This window comes from Leptonotus elevatus, chromosome 15, assembly GCF_054856555.1.
Source record: "Leptonotus elevatus isolate MCC_2025b chromosome 15, RoL_Lele_1.0, whole genome shotgun sequence".
NCBI classification, from domain to species: Eukaryota; Metazoa; Chordata; class Actinopteri; order Syngnathiformes; family Syngnathidae; genus Leptonotus; species Leptonotus elevatus.
Genome location: NC_141253.1, coordinates 12,260,599 through 12,281,890, shown reverse-complemented (window position 1 = coordinate 12,281,890; position 21,292 = coordinate 12,260,599). Strand labels below are relative to the sequence as shown.

Genomic DNA, 21,292 nt, shown 5'->3' with positions numbered 1-21,292 from the left:
GTTGCCATGATCGGTCAAAACAAACATGCACAAGCAAAAAAATATGAATTTGAAAGAAGAAGAAAAGGGGACGACCTTTTCACGGCACTGTACAATCTCTTTTTTGTCTTTCTTTATTCTTTGAGCTCATACTTTCACCTCTTTATCCTGGCCTCATAGTCGGACTTCTGCTTGAGCATCTCCTGCTTGAGACTGGCCACCAGGCTGTGCAGCGCGCTATGTCCTCCCGCTCCTCCTCCTCCGCTGTACTTGCTCCCGTGCTCGCCGCCGTTCCTCGCCGCCCCGTCCCCTCCTGTCGCCTCCCTGCTGCTGTCCCTGCCCTCATCCCCGCCCGACTCCCCGCCGCCGCCGCCGCCGCCGCCGCCGTCCTGGTTGGGGCCGTCCATGTCCTGGTAATGGCAGCCGTAGAAGTCCTGCTCGGGGCAGGTGGTGGTAGAGGAGCGGCAGGAGGTGGAGTTGTCCGGCAGGGAGATCTCGCAGGAGGACGTGGACCAGGTGGCGCTGTCCACGCTCTGCTTGTCCTCGCAGCTGCTGCTCAGACACGCCACGTGCTGCTGCAGGTTGTGATGGTTCAGGTGCACATTGTCATATGTGGACAGGCGGTTCTGGTTGCACGTTTGATCCCCGTTGGGGCAGTCACGTGGGCCTTTGTTTGCCTCCCGTAACGTGACGCATCCGTTCGGTAACCAAAGTCCCCCGCGGCCATTCAGGACCGCCGCCATCGCATCAGGGCCAGAGACTCCCATGCGGAGAACCCCGTTAGCGTTCCCGCCTCCCGTCACGCCGCTGGTTCCCATTTTTGTGCCTGAGCCCTTCAGCGTCCCGTTCCTGCGCCCTGGTAAGCTCCCGCCGCTCATCAAAATCTGACACTTGTCCAGGTTTGGATCCGAGGAGGGCGGCGAGGAGCTGAAAGATCCATTTGTGACGATCCCGCTTCCTTTACTGAACGCAGGGTTCTTTTTAACCGTGAGCGGCGGGCTCCGAGTATTGTCGAAGCATCCCGGAATGTTCCGAGGGCTGGCGGAGCGCAGGGAGCCTCGGTCGTCCTCGTGCCGGCAAGGAGAGTCGGCCGCCTCCCAGACGCACTGGCGCACCGCCTGCACGTTGTTGTTCTCGACGTTCTGAGCCACCGCCGTCTGGGGCGCAGGTCGCCTCGACATGTCCACGCTGTTGTTGTTGGCGAGCTCCGGCGGGCCGGCGGGACTGTCCTCGTCCCGAGGGAAGAGCGTGTCTTGCCGGCCGATCAAAACCGCCATCAGCTGCTGGACCAGGACGGTTCCTGCCGACACGAGAACAATCAACTGTTTGGAACAGAAACTTCTGGAGAGCTTTCAATACGGACCTTCCATGATGGCAACCGGATCCTTGACTTTTGGCCAGAGGATGTTTGGCCCGAACACCGTGGCCAAGTTCTGCACGCTCATTTTATTCACTCCGGAATATGACTGGACTTCATCAAGAAATCTGCCAAATAAATGCAAATTTATAGACAGATTGATTTGTATAACATTATTAATATTAATTCTTAGAGGGGAAGTCGCTCACGAGATGCTGTGACTATCGCGAGACCTACAGCGAGACCAGAAACCCTAACATGGCGGCGTCCTGCTGCTAAGATAGAACTAGCTCTAATATACTAAACTAATCCAAATTTAACCATCATATATCTTGCATTTTCTCTTCTCTCTTTTTCATCCGGCAGATCTGAAATACCACCCAACGTGGAGGACCTTGAACGTTTCATCGACGGATATTTTTACAGCTGCGCGATGGAGGATCCTGCCGTCGAGAAACCATCAAAGAAACCCTCTTCGAAGAAGAGGAAAAACGATTCAGCGACGGACACGGACGACCTAACCACCACCACTACGGACGTTTCGGTCAGTGTGCTGGAGTCCATAAATAAAAAACTTGACGTCCTCGGCCTCATCCTCGAGGACGTCAAAGAATTAAAAGTAAGTATGGAATTTATCAGTCAGCAGGTAAGTGTCCTTAAACAGGAAAATGCCGAGTTACATTCTACACTCACGACTGTTTCAGCCGAGCTGGAAACTATGAAAAAAGAAAATAAAACGCTAAAAGAAACAGTTTTAGATGTACAATCCCGCAGTATGCGGGAGAATTTAATATTCTCAGGTATATCTGAGAATACCTCTGATAACCCAGAGGTTGAGATAAAAAAATTTATGACGAATTCATTAAAAATTCCTCAGGAGACGGTAAATAACATCTCTTTTGACCGGGTACATCGGCTTGGAGCCCGTAGAGGCAACAAACCCCGTCCTATTATTGCAAAGTTTGAACATTTTAAACAGAAATTATTTGTTAAAAGTAAAGGACGGGAGCTTAAAGGGACCTCATTTGGAATGAATGATCAATTCCCGAGAGAGATCAATGAGCGGCGAAAGGTACTGTTTCCTATAATGAAACAAAATAGGCAGGAGGGTAAGCGGACTACGATAGCCGTTGATAAGTTATATATCGATGGCCAACTATTCCGGAACCCCAATTCCACTCCCTGGCTGTTCTAATTAGCATTGGTGGAACTAAACTTAGTTTGATTACTAGGTGTATACATATACTGTATATGTGGTTATAAAACCAAAAACATGAATACTTATTATGTTTAGGCTATATTATAAATATAATATTAATACACAACTATATCTAAAGTATATTTATAAAAAATAAAATAAAAAAAAAATCTCGCTGGGGTTACTGGTGTATTGTTATGTTTAATCCCCTGTTAATTTCCCTCACTTTCACCGCCCTACTCGTTTTTGCACGGTTTTATTTACTTACACGTTACCTTACACGTTACCTTACACGTTACCTTACACGTTACCTTACACGTTACCTTACACGTTACCTTACACGTTACCTTACATGTTGCCTTATACGTTACCTCATATTTTATACAAACTATATAAATCACCTAACCACTTTGATTCTATCCTATAACATGCCAGTGGTGGCAAATGGCCTATACAGATATATACATAGGACTGTGTTTATATTATTTGTATGCATAAATTAGTTTTGGTTTCCTGGAATGTTTGTGGCGCTCGCTCACAGGCAAAAAGAATAAAAACTTTAGACCATCTCTTAAAATTAAAAGCAGATATTTGCCTCCTACAAGAAACCCACCTACAAAAATCTGAAGAAAAATTACTTATTGATAAAAATTTTAGCCAAGCGTACTCTGCCCCTTATAACAGTAGACAAAGGGGAGTCTGTATACTCATACATAATAATTTACTCTTTACTCTAAATAATACAATAACAGACCCAGAGGGCCGATACATTATTATTCAGGTGACTATATTTAATAAAATATATACATTCGGTAATTTATATGCCCCTAATAATGATGATCCGGCCTTTTTCCATGAATTTTTCTCTAAACTGTTTGAATTAGCAGCGAACTCTACTATTATTATTGGAGGAGACTTTAACACAACCTTAAATCCATTAATAGATCGTTCTAATAAAACAACATGTATAAGGCGATCACAATCCACAAAAGTAATAGGGGAATATATGGATGACTTTGGCCTCGTCGACAGCTGGAGACTTAAAAACCCAAATAAGAAGGAATTTACCTTCTTTTCCGCTGTGCACCGGTCCTTTTCAAGAATTGATTTTTTTCTTACAAATAATTCTATTGCTGATAAAACCGTTACAAAAATACATCCTATTATTATTAGCGACCATGCACCAGTCTCCCTTTCCCTACAAGTTGATTATACCTTTAAACCACCACCCACATGGCGTTTTAACATCTCACTACTAAACGACGCAGAATTTGACAAAATTATAAGAAAAGAATGGGCGGACTTTTTGGAAATAAATGACTCTCCAGACCTATCTCCAGCTCTTCTCTGGGAAACCGGGAAAGCAGTAATTAGAGGTAAAATTATATCATATTCATCTTATAAAAAGAAACAGGATCAAAAATTAGAAAAAGACTTGGAAGATAAAATTAAACAACTGACGGATGAGTACGCAATAAACCCAAATAACCAAATATGGACTGACTTACAAAATACAAAAATACAGTTAGACGATATGTTAACTAAAAAGACAGAGTTTATAATACAACAATTGAGATACAACAACTTTGAATATAATAACAAATCAGGTAAATTTCTTGCAAACCAACTTCAACGTAATCGGGAAAAATCGCTTATAACGGCTATTAAAGGTACAACTGGTGAATGTACACAATCACCAGAAGAAATTAATCAAATTTTTTATAATTATTATCACAATTTATACTCAGAAACTAATAAACCTAACCCAGAGCATATTGAGGCATTCCTCAGTAGCTTAAGTATACCACAGGTAACTACTGAATATAAAGATATGTTAGATGCACCACTTACTATAAACGAGTTGTACAGTGCTCTAGATAGTATGCCAAATGGCAAAGCACCCGGCCCTGATGGTTATCCGGCTATATTTCTAAAGCACTTCTGGTCAATGCTTGCTCCACTATTCTTAAGAGTAGTAACAGAAATTAAAACTAATGGTCACATACGCCCACACATGAATACAGCAGCAATTAAACTTTTATTAAAGCCAGAAAAAGACCCCACCCTTCCATCAAGTTACCGTCCGATTTCACTAATTAACACTGATATTAAAATTATCACTAAGGCTTTTACATCTAGATTAGAAACAGTAATCCCGACAATCATTCATAGCGACCAAACAGGCTTTATTAAAGAGCGTCACTCTACTAATAATATTAGAAGGCTCTTTAACCTTATTAGTATGTCACAGCGGCATGATAAAAAGGCAGTTATTATATCATTGGATGCAGAAAAAGCTTTTGATAAAGTTAACTGGTCCTTCCTCTTTGCTGTTTTAAATAAATTTGGCTTTGGGAAGTCATTTATTCACTGGGTGTCAGTATTATATGATTCTCCTAAAGCTACTGTTACTACTAATGGGATTATATCTAAGAGTTTTACTCTACAGAGAGGCACAAGACAGGGATGCCCACTGTCGCCTTTATTATTTGCAATATTTATTGAACCGCTTGCATTAGCCATACGCCAGGAAAGAATGATTCAAGGAATTCACTCTGGGGTAACAGAACATAAAATTAATCTATATGCCGATGATATTTTACTTTATTTAGAAAAGCCTGCTATTTCATTAGGGGAAGTATTTAACTTAATAACTAAATTCTCACAGTTATCAGACTATTCTATTAACTGGACAAAATCAACACTTCTACCTATTACAGAAAATTCATGGAACCCTGCAAGCCAGGACCCATACTACTCATTTCCTATAGGTAATTTAAAATACTTAGGCATAAAAATCTCACCTAAATTAACTGATTTAGTTCATTTAAATTTCACTCCACTTCTGGATAGCATTTATAGTGACTTGGAGCGCTGGAATAATCTTCCTATTTCTCTAATAGGACGAATAGCCACTATTAAAATGAAAGTTTTACCCAAAATAAACTATTTTTTCTCAATGATTCCATTTAAACCTACGGCTAACTGGTTCCAGTTGTTGGACTCAGCCGTTACAAAATTTTACTGGAAAAAAAAAAAAGCAAAGATTAGTCTATCTACTCTTCAGAAAAATAAATCCAAAGGAGGTCTAGAGGCACCAAATTTTATGCACTATTATATAGCCAACCAGCTACAATATATTATTTTATGGGCACAACCCAATCGAGATACTAACTGTTGGCTGGAACTAGAACAGAAGGATTGTAATAACCTCAGACTCCTAGATTTACTCTTTATTACAACATCGATTAAGCGCCATAACTGCTTTAAAAATCCAATGATTTCCGCCACCCTGACTGCCTGGTGGAAGGCACTAGAAATGACAAAAGCCAAAGTGGAGCCCAGCGGGCTTTCTCCCCTATGGCATAACCCCGACTTTCAAATTAACAACCAATCGTTTTATTTGAATGTGTGGGAGCAGAAAGGAATTACACATCTCCACCATCTCTTCTCAGATAATATGTTTATATCATATACATCCTTGCTCCAAAAATATAAAATAAAAAACGGAAACTTTTTACATTATTTGCAAGTTAAAAGTATGATAAAGAAACAAATTCCAACACTCCAGGGTACGCTCCAACCGCCTGTTTTAGCTAAAGATATTACCAAGCTTTCTCCAACAACAACAAAAAAACTCTCAAAAATATATAAGTTACTTTCATATACTGATAAAACGTCTTTACCCATCTCAAAATGGGAAACAGACTTGTCTATAGCTCCGGAATCTGTCTTTTGGATTCAAGTTTGTGAAAATGTTTTTAAAATGACAAAACACACAAATTTACAACTTATCCAATATAAAATTATTCACAGAACATACATTACTCAATATATGATGAAGAAAATGGGACTCTCAGACTCCGACATTTGTCTCCAGTGTTTACAAAACACTACAGACACTTATTTTCATGCTTTATGGTTATGTACTCCGGTTATGTGTTTCTGGACTAAAGTCTTAGAAAAACTTTCCGCTGTCTTGGACTGTAGGATACCGTTTTCTCCAAACTTGTGTTTGCTAGGTGACTTAACAACAATTGACTTACCACATAAACAATTTCAATCTATACTTGTAGCCCTTACTATCGCAAAAAAAACAATTCTTGTTAACTGGAAAAATAAACAAACTTTGAATATCGACCAATGGTCTAACCTCCTCATAAATCATATTTTAATGGAAAAAATATCTGCCTCAAATAAAAACCAAATGTCAAAATTTAAAGAAACATGGTCTACGTATATAGAATTTTTTAACCTAAACTTGGATTTCAATTCTGCCTGTTAGCGAGAGCCACAGCAGCGTTATAACTGGCATTGATGTTTCTGTATTAGGCAATTTGTAACTAATGGTTGTGTTTCCATAGTCAGGAACCCGGCTGCTGCCAGCGGGATCGAGCGGATTCACCTCCGATGGGCACCAGGGGTTGATATTCGGATTCACGGCATGCCAGTGGGTTAATTCTGTGGGTGCTGTCCCCCCTGGCGGGGAGTGGGCGGGTCTGCCCCTCTGTTGGCTGCTGGGTGGCGGCTGCGTCTTGGCCGTTCCCTGGGTCTCTTGGGGGGTGCTGCGTTGCGGGGCTTTCCCTGGTGTCGGGGGCGGCGCCGTTCCGGCGCGGTCCGTCGCTCTGGGCCCGGCGACGCGGTTCGGGGCCTGTGGGCCGCCGGGGTGCCCGGTGGTTCCCTCTCCCCTCCCCCTTCCTCCCCCTTGCTGCCTCTCCCTCCTCGCCTCTCCCCGCCCGTCCTCCGCCTCCCTGTCCCCTCTCCCTCGTCGCCCTTCCTCCTCCTCTCCCCCTCTCCTTGCGTCCCTGCCGCTGCCCCCTGCCCTTCTTGTCGTCCCCTTCCCTCCTCCCTTCCCCTTCCCCGGTACGCCTTCCTTCCCCTCCCCTGGGCCGGGGGCTCCATCCATGGCCCGGGTCTCGGTGCTATGGGGGCCGGCGGGGGTGGCTGGGGTTTGGTGTCGTGCCCGCCCCGCTCCGGTGGGCGTCCTGACACCTCGGGCGGGACCCAGTATCCGGGGGGCGAGCCCTATCGCCCCGCCGGACGGGTCCCATATGCCCGCCGGGGTCCTGGTGGGGTGGGTGGGGGCTTGGTGGGCCGGTGCGCCTCCTGCCCCCGCCCGGTTGGGGGGGGCCCCGCTGGTCACACCTCTTAACTCACTACACTAGGTTTGCACAATACACTTTTATAGACATATAGGGCACATAACACACTTTGGGGGGTGGGGTAGGGTGGAAACACCGTCTTCACCCTACAACTCCCCTCCAATTTTAATACACCACACAACTTGTGGGTGGGGGGGGGGCTTGGGGGCTTGTGGGGGGGCGGGGGTTGGGGGCCGGTGGGGTGCCTGGTGGGCCTGCAGTGCCCCGTCCTGCTGCGTTGGGCCGGGGGCGCGGGCCGTGTTGGGGCGGGGGGCGCTCCTGCTCCTGGGTTTGCTCTCCGGCCGGTGGCCCTGGTGGGGCCCGGGGGTCGTCCTTTGGCGCTGCCGCGGCCTGGGGGGCCCTGAGGTGTTGCGCTTGCTCTGTTCCGGCGGGGGTCGACGGCTCCCCTCTTTGGTGGAGATTTTCATGCATGCCAGATCCACCACACCAGCATCTACCGAAACTCAGACACAATCTGTTTCCTCCTCAGGTTATTGAATCGGTGGAGGCTGGTGTCTCGGATCTCACGCGGCTTCGTCTGTCCTTCCTTCCTTTTCTCGGTCTCTCCGTTGGTCTCTTGAGGCCTCCCTGACTTTATGTTTTTTGGATTTGTTGGGGTCTGGATGTTTCTTGGGCTGGGGAGGAGTTCTGGTGGGGGGTGTCTGGTCGGTGCTGGATTTCACCTTCCTTGGTTTTCTTCGGTCCCCTCGGGTCTCCTGGTGTTCGATTTAGGTGAACGGTATAAGATTTTTTTTTCTAATAGGTTTTCTGGTGAGCTAACAAACACACGCACGCACGCACGCACACACACATACTCACCCACACACACACAAAAAAAAAAAAAAAGTATGTATGTATGTATGTATATATGTATATATGTATGTATATATGTGTATATATATATATATATATATTAAAAAAAAAAAAAAAAAAAAAAAAAAAAAAAAAAAAGAGCAATGATGATGACATTTCCGAATGAACAATACTGAGCTCTTAAAAAAAAAAAAAAAAAAAAAAAAAAAAAAATATTAATTCTTAGATGGAACAACGTTTGTAATACAATATATAATTTTCTCCTCATATGATTTTGTTTCCAAAATAAGACAAAGAGCAAGCCATTTTCAACACATTTAGATTTTTTTGTAATTTGTAAAATTAACACCCATATGTGTGGACTGACCGATAATAAAGATTTTTGGGGGGAAAAAATATGAAATTTGCCAAATTGTGACTTATGAGGTTTCGGCCCAATGGCAGTGAAATGCTGTGAAATGTTTTACTTTTTATTCCGAAATTAATTGTGAATAAAAGATGCTTTAATTTCTTGGATTTTTTTTTCATTTATCATTAAAAAAAAAATTTAATAAATATTTCTTGACAATACTATGACAAAACCTTTATTCTTATCATTCTAATTTCAACTTTATTCCTGAAAAATACATTTTGCTTATAATAGGCACAGTTTTCTAAACCAATTGAATGACTACTTTTTCTTTTACTTTGTTCTAGCATTGTGGGGGGTTTTCATTTAAAAAAACAACTTAGGCTACACCTAATTTTATTGTAATTTTTTTTTATTTCCTGTCCTAATATTCTCTAGACCGAAAACTTTATTTTTTAAAGTTTAAGACCCCCCCCCCCTCCGTGTAATTGGAGATGACTTTTAATATCTAATTTTTCTTTTTTTTTTTATCTTTTTTTTTTTCTAATTTTGTAATTTGTTTCTCATGTTATTATTTGTTTTCCCTAAAAAAAAACGTTAGCTATTTTCCTCATAATAGTATTACATTTTTGTCTGTTTTTGCATTACTTCTTTTTAAGAACAAATTAAAACTTTATTCTTGTATATTATGACATTTCCCCACATATTTTATGTAAAAAAAAAAAATCCCCTCATAGTATGATTTTTTCCCTTAAAACTACAAAAGTAGTTTTATATTAGTATTTTCATTTCTGTATTATTGTGATTTCTTCCTTTATATTTTTAGTATTTCAACACCCACGTAAGATTCCTAAATTACAATATAAGTATTAATACAAGTAATATTCCTAAATATTCTCATCATAGTTGTTACCTGCAGATATACTTGAGAAGGTTGTAGTTGACTGGAGGCAAACCTTCGACAAGCTTTCTCAGCTCCTTCATACCCTGCGGATCATAAAAAGCACAACTCCCTCATGTCGCTATAACATCTGGCTGAAAAGCATCACCTCAAGAGCATCCGTCTCACCGTGTCGTCCTCCACGCCGAGTAGCTTGGCGCAGGCCAGGAAGTCATCGTACTTGTGCAAAGGCACGACGGGCTCGGGGAGTTCTCGTAGGTAGAGCTTGAGCAGCGACGCTACCGTGTGCACGTCTGTGTTACTGCAAAGACAAAATGGATGAAGTTGAAACACTGATGCAAGTGAAGCTGTGCAATGATGTGATATAAATGAAAATATTTGACATTAAGTGACTTTTTCTATTTATGGTGTGAGAGAGCTTGTTGGGATAAGGGAGGTGTTGTTTGCAGTTGGTCACATGCCAAAAGAAGCCCACCAGTCAAATAGAGGCTTCTCTCCGCAGTCAAAGGCCTCCTGCAGCTCTTTGACCAGGTTGGCCTGCCCGGGGAGTCTGAATAGACCCTCCTCACAAAGCCCCCGCTGCCGGATGAAGTCCGCGCACTGCTCCACCAGCATGGGCGCCATCTTGTTCCCATAGCGACGCTCGTACCGCACTGTCTCCTCCAACTTCTGGCCAAAGATCCCTGCAGCAGCCAAAAAAAAAACCCAATAGCCAGACACATAAAATAAATCAATAACATTTTTTAAAGTACAATAAAAATGTACTGCATTGCAGTGAATACATTTTCGCATACCATTGGAATCCAGTGGAAAAAGATGATTTACTTGTATCAGGGAACTCTTTCTCTTTCTTTCTAATATTTAATTAATATTCAATCAGATGTAAAAGCCTCAATTATCATATCACAGTGTGTCATATCATTGTCCTTATTACTGAAAAAATGCCAACTCCACAAACATGGTGGGCAGAATTGGCTGGAAAATTTGCTACCCCCCCCCCCAAAAAAAACAAAACATTAAGGCCTGGCATTGTCATAAATGTAATCAATAAAATCTTTCGAAAGCAAGGAAGAATTAATAAAAATTGAAAATGTACTTTTAAAATGAATTTGTAAAAAAAAAAAAATACTACAATAAATGTGTAGAGATAAACGTGCCCAATAATAACCATTATGGTGCCATGAATTCTGCCTAGCAACATGTCAAATATTTGATTTTTATTTACAAAATTGTTGCTGGAAAATAAATAAGACCAACAAATAAAAAAGCAGATAGGACAGGGTACTGTGTTCTATTCCCCCTCGCTAACCAAGTCATCAGCACATTTTGAGGACAGTCTCCACAAAGTGTGGAGTCTTGCTGCGTGTACGGAGCGTAACAAAAATTAGGGTCCCACTCTCAAACGTGTGGTCGTTCCACAAAGTTGTGCGCATCTGGATTTATGTACAGCGGAGCTATTGGAAGGTTTTACTGATGGTTTCGCTGTAAAAATTACATTCTGATACAAAAGACGTGGACCTCTTTAGAAAGTTCACCAACTGCCAAGCCCATTTGAACTCAGTTGTTAACCAAAACAGTAGGCCCTACCAAGGCAAATAAACAGCCTCTCCGATGAAGGGCAGAGTCTTATGTTGTAAACAAGTTTCCTGTGCAGCATTAAAGATGATCTGACGTTATGTGAACCTAGTAAACTTTCAAATGTGGCCTCTCCACAATGTTGCGTTTGTTCCACCCAGTCTGCATGCGTTCTTGCCCTCTTTTTTTCCTCTTTTACAAAATTGTCCTTTGTGTATAAATAAAGGCTTCCCATCATCTGTAGTTGAGTAAATAAATGCCTCCCTGGGCCGCCATTACAGTACAGTATAGAGCTTAAAAGTTACATTACGAGGCATTGCTGTGTTTTAATTTGAAGGCCGCTTCCAAAAACACCACGAAGCAAAGCCCAATGTTCAAAGTTAACATGCAAACGTTCCCAAAGGACAACCCGACCGCTAATTACCGTGCAGTAAATCTGGAAGGATCCACAAGGAGAGGCCACGGCAGCACATCCCAGAAAGTCTTCAATTCAGACCGCAAGCTGGCCCACGATCCGACGCGACATGATGGCCAAGCCCCGTTATCAGTCGCTCCCAATCGCCCCTGAGCGGCCAATCGGTCCTCCATCCGCTGCTGCAGCATAATGTCAAAGGCCCTGAATGTGTGTGTATTATGTGTGTGTATTATGTGCGTTGGGGGGGGAGGAAGGCCACGTTTCGAGTGGCATCTCTGACAAATGGCTCGTCCCTTTCAAGAGCAGTCAACTGTGATAGACGTCAAAGTCCAAACTGAGGGGCCAACGCGGACCCCTGTGTTCACGAGGTCCGCCTACGCCAAGCGGCACATGTGCCCCGCAACAAGCCCTTCATCAACACGCCAGAGTAAAACTCCAAAGTTACGCTTGCACGAATCCATCCAATGCAGGGCAGGAAAACTTACAGTTTAATGGATATAAAAAGTCTACACACCCCTGCCCAAATGTCAGGCTTATGTGATATAAACAATGAGAACGTGGCAATAAAAAAAAAAAAAAACCTTTTCCATGATTAATATAACCTACAACCTGTAGATCTCAATTGTGAAAAAAGAAACATAATTACCAGCACACACAAGCCACCATTTAAAGTGCCACTCATTAATTCAAAATAAATTTCAGATGTTCTAGTTGGCTCTCTCTCTTTTTTTGGGACAGGTTATACATATTTTCATAAATGGTGGAAAAAGTCTTGAAACAACTTATCTTGGTCTCACTTTTGTATACAGTGGACCCCCACATACTTGCGATTCGGCACTTGCAGATTCACATATTCACAGATTTTTGTTCTCCCCTACTTTTTTAGATTCTCTTTTTTTTATTGAAAAAAATATTGGAAGAAATATAAACAAATCAAAATAGATAAATAATACAAAAAATATATAAAAATACATAGAATAATAAAATATAAAATAAAAAATAAATCATATTATATTCTGTACAATAAACAATTAGATCATTTAAAAATTCTGTCTATATACACCTACTCATATATAATATTTTGTGTGAATATTGAATAATGTAAAATCTAAATGTAAAAAAATATGGGTAAATATATAACACATATAAAACATAAAAATAGTAAATAATTTCACATTTAATTAATATTAATCTATTTACAGTTTATACATTAACAAGGGAATATTCCACATTATACAAATTTAAATTATTAATTACATTAATTCAAATTAATGAATACAAATTTATATTCATTATTATTGTCTGAATGTATTATTTGTAATGACAATGATTATGCTGCTACTTCTCAACCAATTGGAAGTAGCCATTCCATTTGCTGTGTTTGTTTGTTTTTTCGGTCAGTCATTGGTTGTATAGAGCAAATGACAGCATATCTGTATACTGACCTCCACCAAAAGGTGCCCAGATGACCCTGCGGATGGTCTTCACCCAATCTTCCATGTCATTCTGGGTGCTGGCCATAAGGAGGTAGTTGTCATGGTTGGTTGTCATCCGCTCTCTGTCTCCCCCTGTTGTCAAAAACAGTGGAACGTGTTTGAAAATGGAAAATGAAAGCGCCACAGCAGATCCAACTATCTTTGAAACATTTATTTTGTATTTATTACAGAGATTTTTTTCCCATTAATGTGCCTCAAATCTTATTGTGGTGGTGAAGTAATTTCTTTTTGTGTGTGTCGAATTTGTTCACAATGTAAAACAGTACTCTTGTTAGGTGTGATCATAGCTTGCGCAAACAGCAACTGCCCATTCCAGATGTGCATGCTAATGCGAAGCCAACCCAGCTGCACTGAGTGGTCTTTAACTTCCACGCCCGCGCCCCAGAACAGGTGGGACGCAACAAAGGGACCCGCTATGCTCCGAATGGCTCAAAAGTACCTTTGTGACTGTTACACGTATACTGATCCCGTCCAGCAGGGGCATGCGCCTTCAGGATGATGATAGCTAGCTTTCATGCTAACGATAGTGCGAATATGGCTGCTCCAGTTAGATACTATGTGTTGTTGGACTGCTACTTGGAAATGTCTATTTGTTCCATGTCACAGCTTTATATATTAAAAAAATAATAATAATAATGAAAATAACATTTTGAATGAGGTAAAAAAAAAAAAAGATGCTTTAAAAATGTATATTTTACTTAAGGTTTTTATTAAAAGTGACAAAGTCCGAAGTCTGTCAATGTAACATGAATTTTAAAAATGGACTTTCTTACTCTTTGACATGAAAACATGAATTTGTCAAAATTTAATAAAACATTATATACATTTTTTTGGGGTTAAGGTTGAATCTTAAGTACTGTTACAACTACATCTGAATACAAGTGTTACATGTTCTGTGAACAAAACAATTATTATATAATCTAATACTAAGTCAAGAGTGTTCCCACATCACTACAACATTAAAAACATTAATACAAAAAAAGGAGGATAATTCATGGCAGTCAGCTGTCATCCCAAAAAACAAGGCGACTGATTAATGGTTATGCTGCTAGGCCAAAACTAAAACATTTGGATGAACTCAGCGCGTGAGTTTGCCAAGCAGACAAAACTATAACTATGTAAATAAAACAATCTGAGGGAACGTATAAGACTTGCAATTGTCTGAACCTACAGAAATTAATAGAAAAATTAGGTAGGAATTGGCCTCATGGAAAGTGTTTAACAAATCTGTATAATATATGAGATTAACTTTTTCAATTGGTCAACAACGGAAATAAATTTTTCTACCACTCACACCTCCACACAACCGTCTCTACAAAACGTCCCTCACAAGGTCAAGTCAAATGACAGTCCTCAACCAGGACAACCGGTTTGGGGATGAAAAGAAACAACAACAAATAAATACCATTCATTACAGAGCAATAGAGAAAATGCACCTCAATCACCGGTGACATGATATGAAGGACCCAACATTACCTGATGGCGAAGACAGTAACTGAGACAATCCATACAAAGGCAAACTAGGAACGGTCGGATGTACCACTTCCATGCCTTCACCGGGTAATCCGGTGAGGGTTAGTCAAGAGACTAAAGTCTTTAAAGAGAATCCTTAACCTGAGCGCGGTGGCTCTGCACTGAGGAATGAGCACAGCTGAGAGGGTGTGAAAGAGAAAGGCAAGGAGGCGAGGTTTGTAGAGGGGGTTGGTGGGCACACACACACGCACGCACGCCCCCCTTTAGCACAGTAACGGGAACAATGGGAAGATCTCGGCCGCGACCCCATCGGCAAACAGGGAAGGCCCATTCACATCGTGATGTTTCTCCAAACACACGCTTAAACGTTATGTCATTATGTCAGTTTCGTTCAATGATTCATCAATCTTTTGTCCTGTAGCACATTTCTAACTTTTTCCCTTTAAAAAAAATGTGTTTGTATATTTAAGACCTTTTAAATCTAACAAAAATATATTTTTGTAATTTTTTTATATTTGACATTTTCAAATCCAAAGTTGTGACAATGAAAGCATTTTAACTTGGGAAGGCAGCAAGTTTACACACTACACTCACGCTGACTATTTTTACATGCGGTCAATAACAGTTTCAAAAGCCAATTGTTGGCAATGTAAACATGCGCAAAAACCCGAATATGCACTCAACTCATTCAAAAAACATATAAATATATTTTTTAAATACTTTGTCCTGCACTCCCAAAAACGTATTTATACGTTGTTGTTTTCAATGCTAGAGAATACAGAAGGCTTTGATACAGCTTCTGACATGAAGAGGTCGCTTAAACTAATGGTAGTTATTACAAAAAGCTCTTTTTCTCATTGTTTTCAACAGGTTTGTGAATAATGATGAACTTAGCTATATTCTAATGCTAACATGCTGCAAAACGGAAACAGATAGAAGTATACTTTTTTCCTGATGAAAGAAGAGACTCAAATCTTTTTTTTGGTAGGTTACGTGTTTTTTATAACAATAGAATGGAATATTCTGTGGACCTTGCAAAATAAGTCAGTCAAAATCCAGTAAAACAGCCTGGAGCAAAGGGGGTTGCTTCAGTGAAAATGGGTGGGAGTGAATGAGTTAAAAACCTGAACAAGACCCCTGGGTTACCCCTTTTTTAATACTTGGTCAAATAAATACATATTGGGGTACCTCTGAATGTAAATTTGTTTATTGTTCTGCACAAGGAGTCTTGGTCTGAAACACTTGTATGCATGGTGGCCATTTTACGTTGCCACTCGCTAACGAGCCTAACTTCAATAAATTGATTTCTCCGCTGCATTTTCACGCAATTTTTTGGCCTCTACGGCAAAAATGCCACAGCATGTATACATGCGCACATACAGTATATGTGCGTATACAAGTCTAGGCGTCTTGAGTACAACCCACCGGAAATACACATGCAGAGGTAAACAAAAATGGCGGCACACTTTTGTAACGAGACGGAAAACCGACCAAAGTCGTTTATTGACCATAGGAAGTTAAAAGCGGAAATGACATTGTGTAACAGCGTTGTCTGTGCGCTGCTGTTTCGATCGGAATATGTACGCGGGAGTTACTCTGTCCGCTCGCGCATGTGAACAGGTTGTCCCAAATGTTTCAGAAACCGGAATTTCAACGTGAACACGAATATTGACTGAATGTAAACGCAGTCATTGTGTGATGTCAGCACCTCATCCCCGTTCGTGCTTCTGGGTGTCCCGCTTCTATCATCGAGGACATTTCTTCCCATCTACTACTAGACTCCCCTTTCACCCGACCCCCCCAGGTGGACGGTATCGGTGGTTGACAATGTCGCTATCAAGGCAACATTACCTGAGTCCCTAAAGACGCTGTCTGCCGGAGAACACAGACCCCCATACAGCCACAATGGCTATCCATTACCATCTGATGCTCAATGAGTAACAACAAGGGGAGAAGAGAGGGGTCCGCTTGACTGACTCCGTCTAAAGGGTAAAGATGCGATCATGGCACCAAGAAATGTGGAATAATGATCTTTTCTGGCAAACGTGAAATCCAAGCTTGAAATCTACCACTGTGGTTTTCCTACTTTTGCAGCTGCAGGACACTCAGAGGGGGGTGGGAGGGGCGAGGGGGTCATCACGTTCAAGGGTGGTCACCAGGCTGTCCGGGCAGCCTCCGTTCTGTTTTCATGCCGGGCAAATAACAGACTGTGTGTGTGTGTTCTGCCAAGGCTGCTGTAAATACACTATTATGTAAGCGCAATTCAGCGCAACTTCAGCAATAGGAACTGTCTGGTCGGAAGCTTGTGAGGGAATCAGATGACTAGATACAGACACTCAAAAGTGGGGGTGTTATTATTTTGTCTTTTTAAAAGCATCATCCTTACCTTTGCCAGTTAGCTTGTTTGTTAGCAGTATTACACTCAAATTGATGGCGATTTGGGGTGAACTCATAATTATTTTGATTAAGTCACTATGAAAAATTGTGGATTTTGCATCACTAACATCATAGTCCCTCTCTTGTGGCTCCTTGTGGATCTCTTAAATTTTAATTTGTACATTTTCTTTATTTGTTATATAAATTATTATATAAATTAATTAATGATTTAGATAAAAAAAGAACAATTAAACATTCAGAAAATGTGAAAGAGTCCAAATTTGTAAATTAAAGAGGTAGATGAAAAGTTTGTTAAAAATTACCCAAAAAGTGACAAATGTACAAAATGAAGAGAAAAATTAGACATTTAAATTGACCATAAAATGTCTTTAGAATTGCCAAAAATGGCAGAGAATTGAATAAAAAGACAGAAAAGTAAACGTTCAAAAAGTAGCCATAAAATGTTCTAAAACAAAAGAAGACATCCCAAAAAGTACCATAAAATGTTCACAAAATTGCCAAAAATGTCAGAAAATTTATATGAGAAAAGGCAGGAAAGAAAATGCTCAAAAAGTCACCATAAAATGTCCAAATAAAAAAGAGGAAATCCTAAAAATGACCAGAAAATGTCCACAAAATTACCAAAAATGTTCATAAAATTGATAGCAAAAAAGGCATAAAAATTGTCAAAAAAATTACAGTCAGAAAATTACCATACTATGTCCATAAAATTGCAAACAATGTCAGAAATTTGACAGAAAAGTCTAAAAATGTATAAAAACACACTGTTTCCTTCATCACAATCTTCCAATGTTTTGTGACTCCAGACAAATTTTTTAGGGTGATTTATTTGGCCTAAAATTGCTATTTTTCTAGGAAAGATTGCTGACCCCTGGGTTAAATCCTGTAAGGAGAACCTAAATGACCATATAAGGGTTTTGGCAGATGGTTGTCAGCTGCTATCACTTGAACCGAAGCGATCCAAACACTTAATTGGAAGCTTCTTGGAAGGAGTGGCACATACTAGTGCAACAGCGAAAACCGCAATTGTCCTCACCAGAGATCTCTTAAAAGGACGAGTAAGTATTTTCATCCCACAGTTGCGTGCAGTGTGTGAGGCGTGTAATGTTGTGGCGGACACTCCTTTGTAATCACAGTACACATCATTCAAGGACAAAAGTGTGTTTTGTGTGTATGTTGTCAGTAGTGTATGTACAGAATTTATGCTAAAATATAAATACATGGTTGGAAATAAGATTGCTTCAATCATGAATGGAAATACTGAAAAACTGGAATAAAACCTCAAATGTGTTGCCGGGTAAACTGTCATCAGTGTTAATTCGACAGCAGCCCAGCGTGTGAGGTGAACCCGTATCCCGAAGACGAGGAGCAGACACGTCGCTTACTAATACGTGCTAATATCACCTTTCAGCACTGATGACAGCCCTGGGCCAGATGCACACCTGCACTCCCCAAAGCCAAAATTGGTAGTCTGAGCCTCTTTTTGAAAGCCCTTTGAAGCCTTTTTTTTTTTAAGAAAAGGTCCCACAACCTCCTGATTTATTGTGACAAATTGTTGCACATCAGCACACCAGCTGAATTCTCTCCCGTGAGAAACTAAAAGATTAGCAGGAAAGGGAGGAGGACGAGTGCATGATCAATTTCACACAGTTTTGTTGAGTAATGACTTTAAGTCTGGCAACGTGACGGGGCGGGCTGTAAATCAACATTTTCATCTGCTGGATTGACATCAGCTACTAAAAGGGCCTGTCAAGAAGGCACATTATTGTGATAGAAAGAGAGATAAATCTAACATTCGTTACTCAGTAGGCCCCATCGCTTCATATTGCCACATAGTGACTGACACGTGGACAGAGCGGTGCAGGTGGGTTCGACAGTGAGACCTGTGTCTGCATCTTTCGGCATCATTTTTGAGAGTTCAACTTTGGCTTAAGCGCCAAATACAACCCCTGTCTGTGCTGCCGCGTCACATCCTTGTTGTTTTCTTTGACAAAGCCGACCAAAGCGGCGCTGGCGAGATCAGAGCAGAAAAAAAAAAAAGGGGGCACCGGCGGGTGATAATCAGAATGCAGACAGTAATGCCAGCAGCTCTTCGCTAGGCTAGACGCTAGGCTACACGCTAGCTCGTCTGTCAGGCAGGTCGGAATTTCACTTTGGGAACTATCATGCTACCTGCGTTTAGGTCTTCTCGAGGTGCCCAAAAATAATAATAAAAAAGTACTTCAACCAATTTCTTAAGCAAAGATACTGACTCGAGATCTGGATCTCTAGCTTGTCAGCTGGTCAAATGGAGGGAAGTTGCATCAATCGATATTGTACACTTGATAAAAAAAAAAAAGTAACTCAATCAATGTCATTGGCATAATTCATTAACTTATGAACATCAGCACCTTCAATATGTTTTAAAATAAGCTCCTCGTCTCTTCAGCATGAACCGTAGTCTGCCTCGAGCAAAGTGACACGAGGGCCAGTTGGATGTTTTTGTTTTTGTTTTTTTCAACTCATGTTTGATTTTTTTAGTCCTTGGGCAAGACTTCTTAAAGCTGCATACTTGGACTACAAACACACTCGCGTGGCATTCAAACCACATGTGTGGTTTCGGAGCTTAAAGTTGCAAACTGCTGCGATGAGCAACTCCTTCGTGTTATTTTAAGACACAGAACTGAATGAAAGACTTCACAAACAAGAGCGCAGACAACTCACAATGTCTCCTCCACTCGACACAGGAGAGCCTCAGGGCAGTTTGCTAAGCCCCTTGATGTTCATGGTGTGCATTCAAAAGTGTAGCACCTTGACCTGGAGAGAACCTGTCACATGGAAAGGGAGAGCCTTTGGAATTTTGGAGAGATAGCGAGGCTCCAAAACATTGACACAGACAATGCTGGGAGGATTAGCTCACTTGTTTGGCGACCAGATTGTAGAAATTTAAGGTCTAGATACACCAATCCGACATCGGCCAAATGTGACCGACGCCTACCCCCTGTGGTGTCCGCCCAGACATCCGCACGTCTCGTAGAAAAAATACATAAATACACACTGCACCGACCCCGACGATGACGTACCTTCAGGGCATGCGCGAGAATTAATTCCCCTCCATACCATCGGCGGCGGTAGTCATTATTCCTAAAGACAACCGGAAACCCCTTTATAGTTTGGCTTTCATACCTTTGTCGGCAGGGTACAGCAGGGTGACGATGCGCAAAATGAGCGGGGGAAAAAACGGTCCAGTCTTTACATCGGTACTGTTTATCCGCGTTAGTCACTTACTCTTCTCGCCCTGTGAGCTGATTCGCTAGCTAACAGCCAATCACAGTGATCAAATACCCCGATGCCTGACGCCGATTCAACATATGGAATTTGCTGAAAATTAGAGTTACAAGTCATGTACTGAAAACTCGTTTGGGACTTTAAGTCTACAATTTCTTAGTTGGGAACCGGAAAAGTGACAGTATCAAAACGGTCTTAAGACCCTCTAAGAACTAAGACATAGGATAAAACAGCAAGAACAGCAAACACTAATGCCATGCCGTTGAGCCAGTTACTGAAGCCTCAATTGGGACTGTAGAGTCTACAGTGTCTTGGTTGTGAAATGAAAGGTCACAGTATTGATAACCGCTAAGACCAAAGAGATTGAAGACCCTCTATATGGAAATTAGCCCCTATGCAAGGCCTCACACAAATAACTCACTACTTACTAAGAACCAAGGAAGTTGAATACTCTCTGTGAACCCAGATAAGGAAATTGGGCTCTGAAACACTGATAGGATAACCTTGAGCAAGGCACTATAGACTCAGCTGGGCCTATAAAGTCTACAACGACTTGGCTGGGAACCAGAAGGTCAAAGCAAGGATCAAAGAAGCAGAAGACACGCTACGAACCGAGATATGGAAATTGGGAGTCTTCAGCAAAGCGTAGAACCGCCAGATGAAGACGCTTGCTGCTATTAATTCAATGCATCAGAAAAGGAAATTCCACCGACAATTGAATTATTTCCACAGTACACATCTTGCAGATGTCTGCTGCAGGGATATCGTCACCATACTGGTTGGAGAAAACAGATGCATCACAAGCTGTAGCGCTGCAATAAATACAGGCTATGGAATTCAACAATTTCCAGACATGACAAGAGTGTACAATAATTTGTTTACAATGAAAATACCACATTAACGGCAAAGTCACTTCTTAGATGAGTGGACC

General features: G+C 41.3%; 1 protein-coding gene across 3 annotated transcripts in view; it reads right to left on the bottom strand.

Annotated features, from left to right (window-relative positions):
• arhgap24 (Rho GTPase activating protein 24) overlaps positions 1-21,292 on the bottom strand; it is a 46,447-nt gene that overhangs the window by 1,946 nt on the left and 23,209 nt on the right. For 2 of the 3 annotated variants that reach the window (XM_086096023.1, XM_086096026.1), the window contains 6 exons: positions 13,174-13,296; positions 10,214-10,421; positions 9,907-10,039; positions 9,751-9,824; positions 1,343-1,464; positions 139-1,279 (listed from right to left, as the gene is read on the bottom strand). In XM_086096023.1, coding sequence (XP_085952149.1) covers positions 139-1,279; positions 1,343-1,464; positions 9,751-9,824; positions 9,907-10,039; positions 10,214-10,421; positions 13,174-13,296 — 1,801 coding nt within the window. Of the gene's footprint in view, positions 1-138; positions 1,280-1,342; positions 1,465-9,750; positions 9,825-9,906; positions 10,040-10,213; positions 10,422-13,173; positions 13,297-14,700; positions 14,849-21,292 lie in introns of those variants that run through there. The other variant, XM_086096024.1, reaches the window with a different exon arrangement.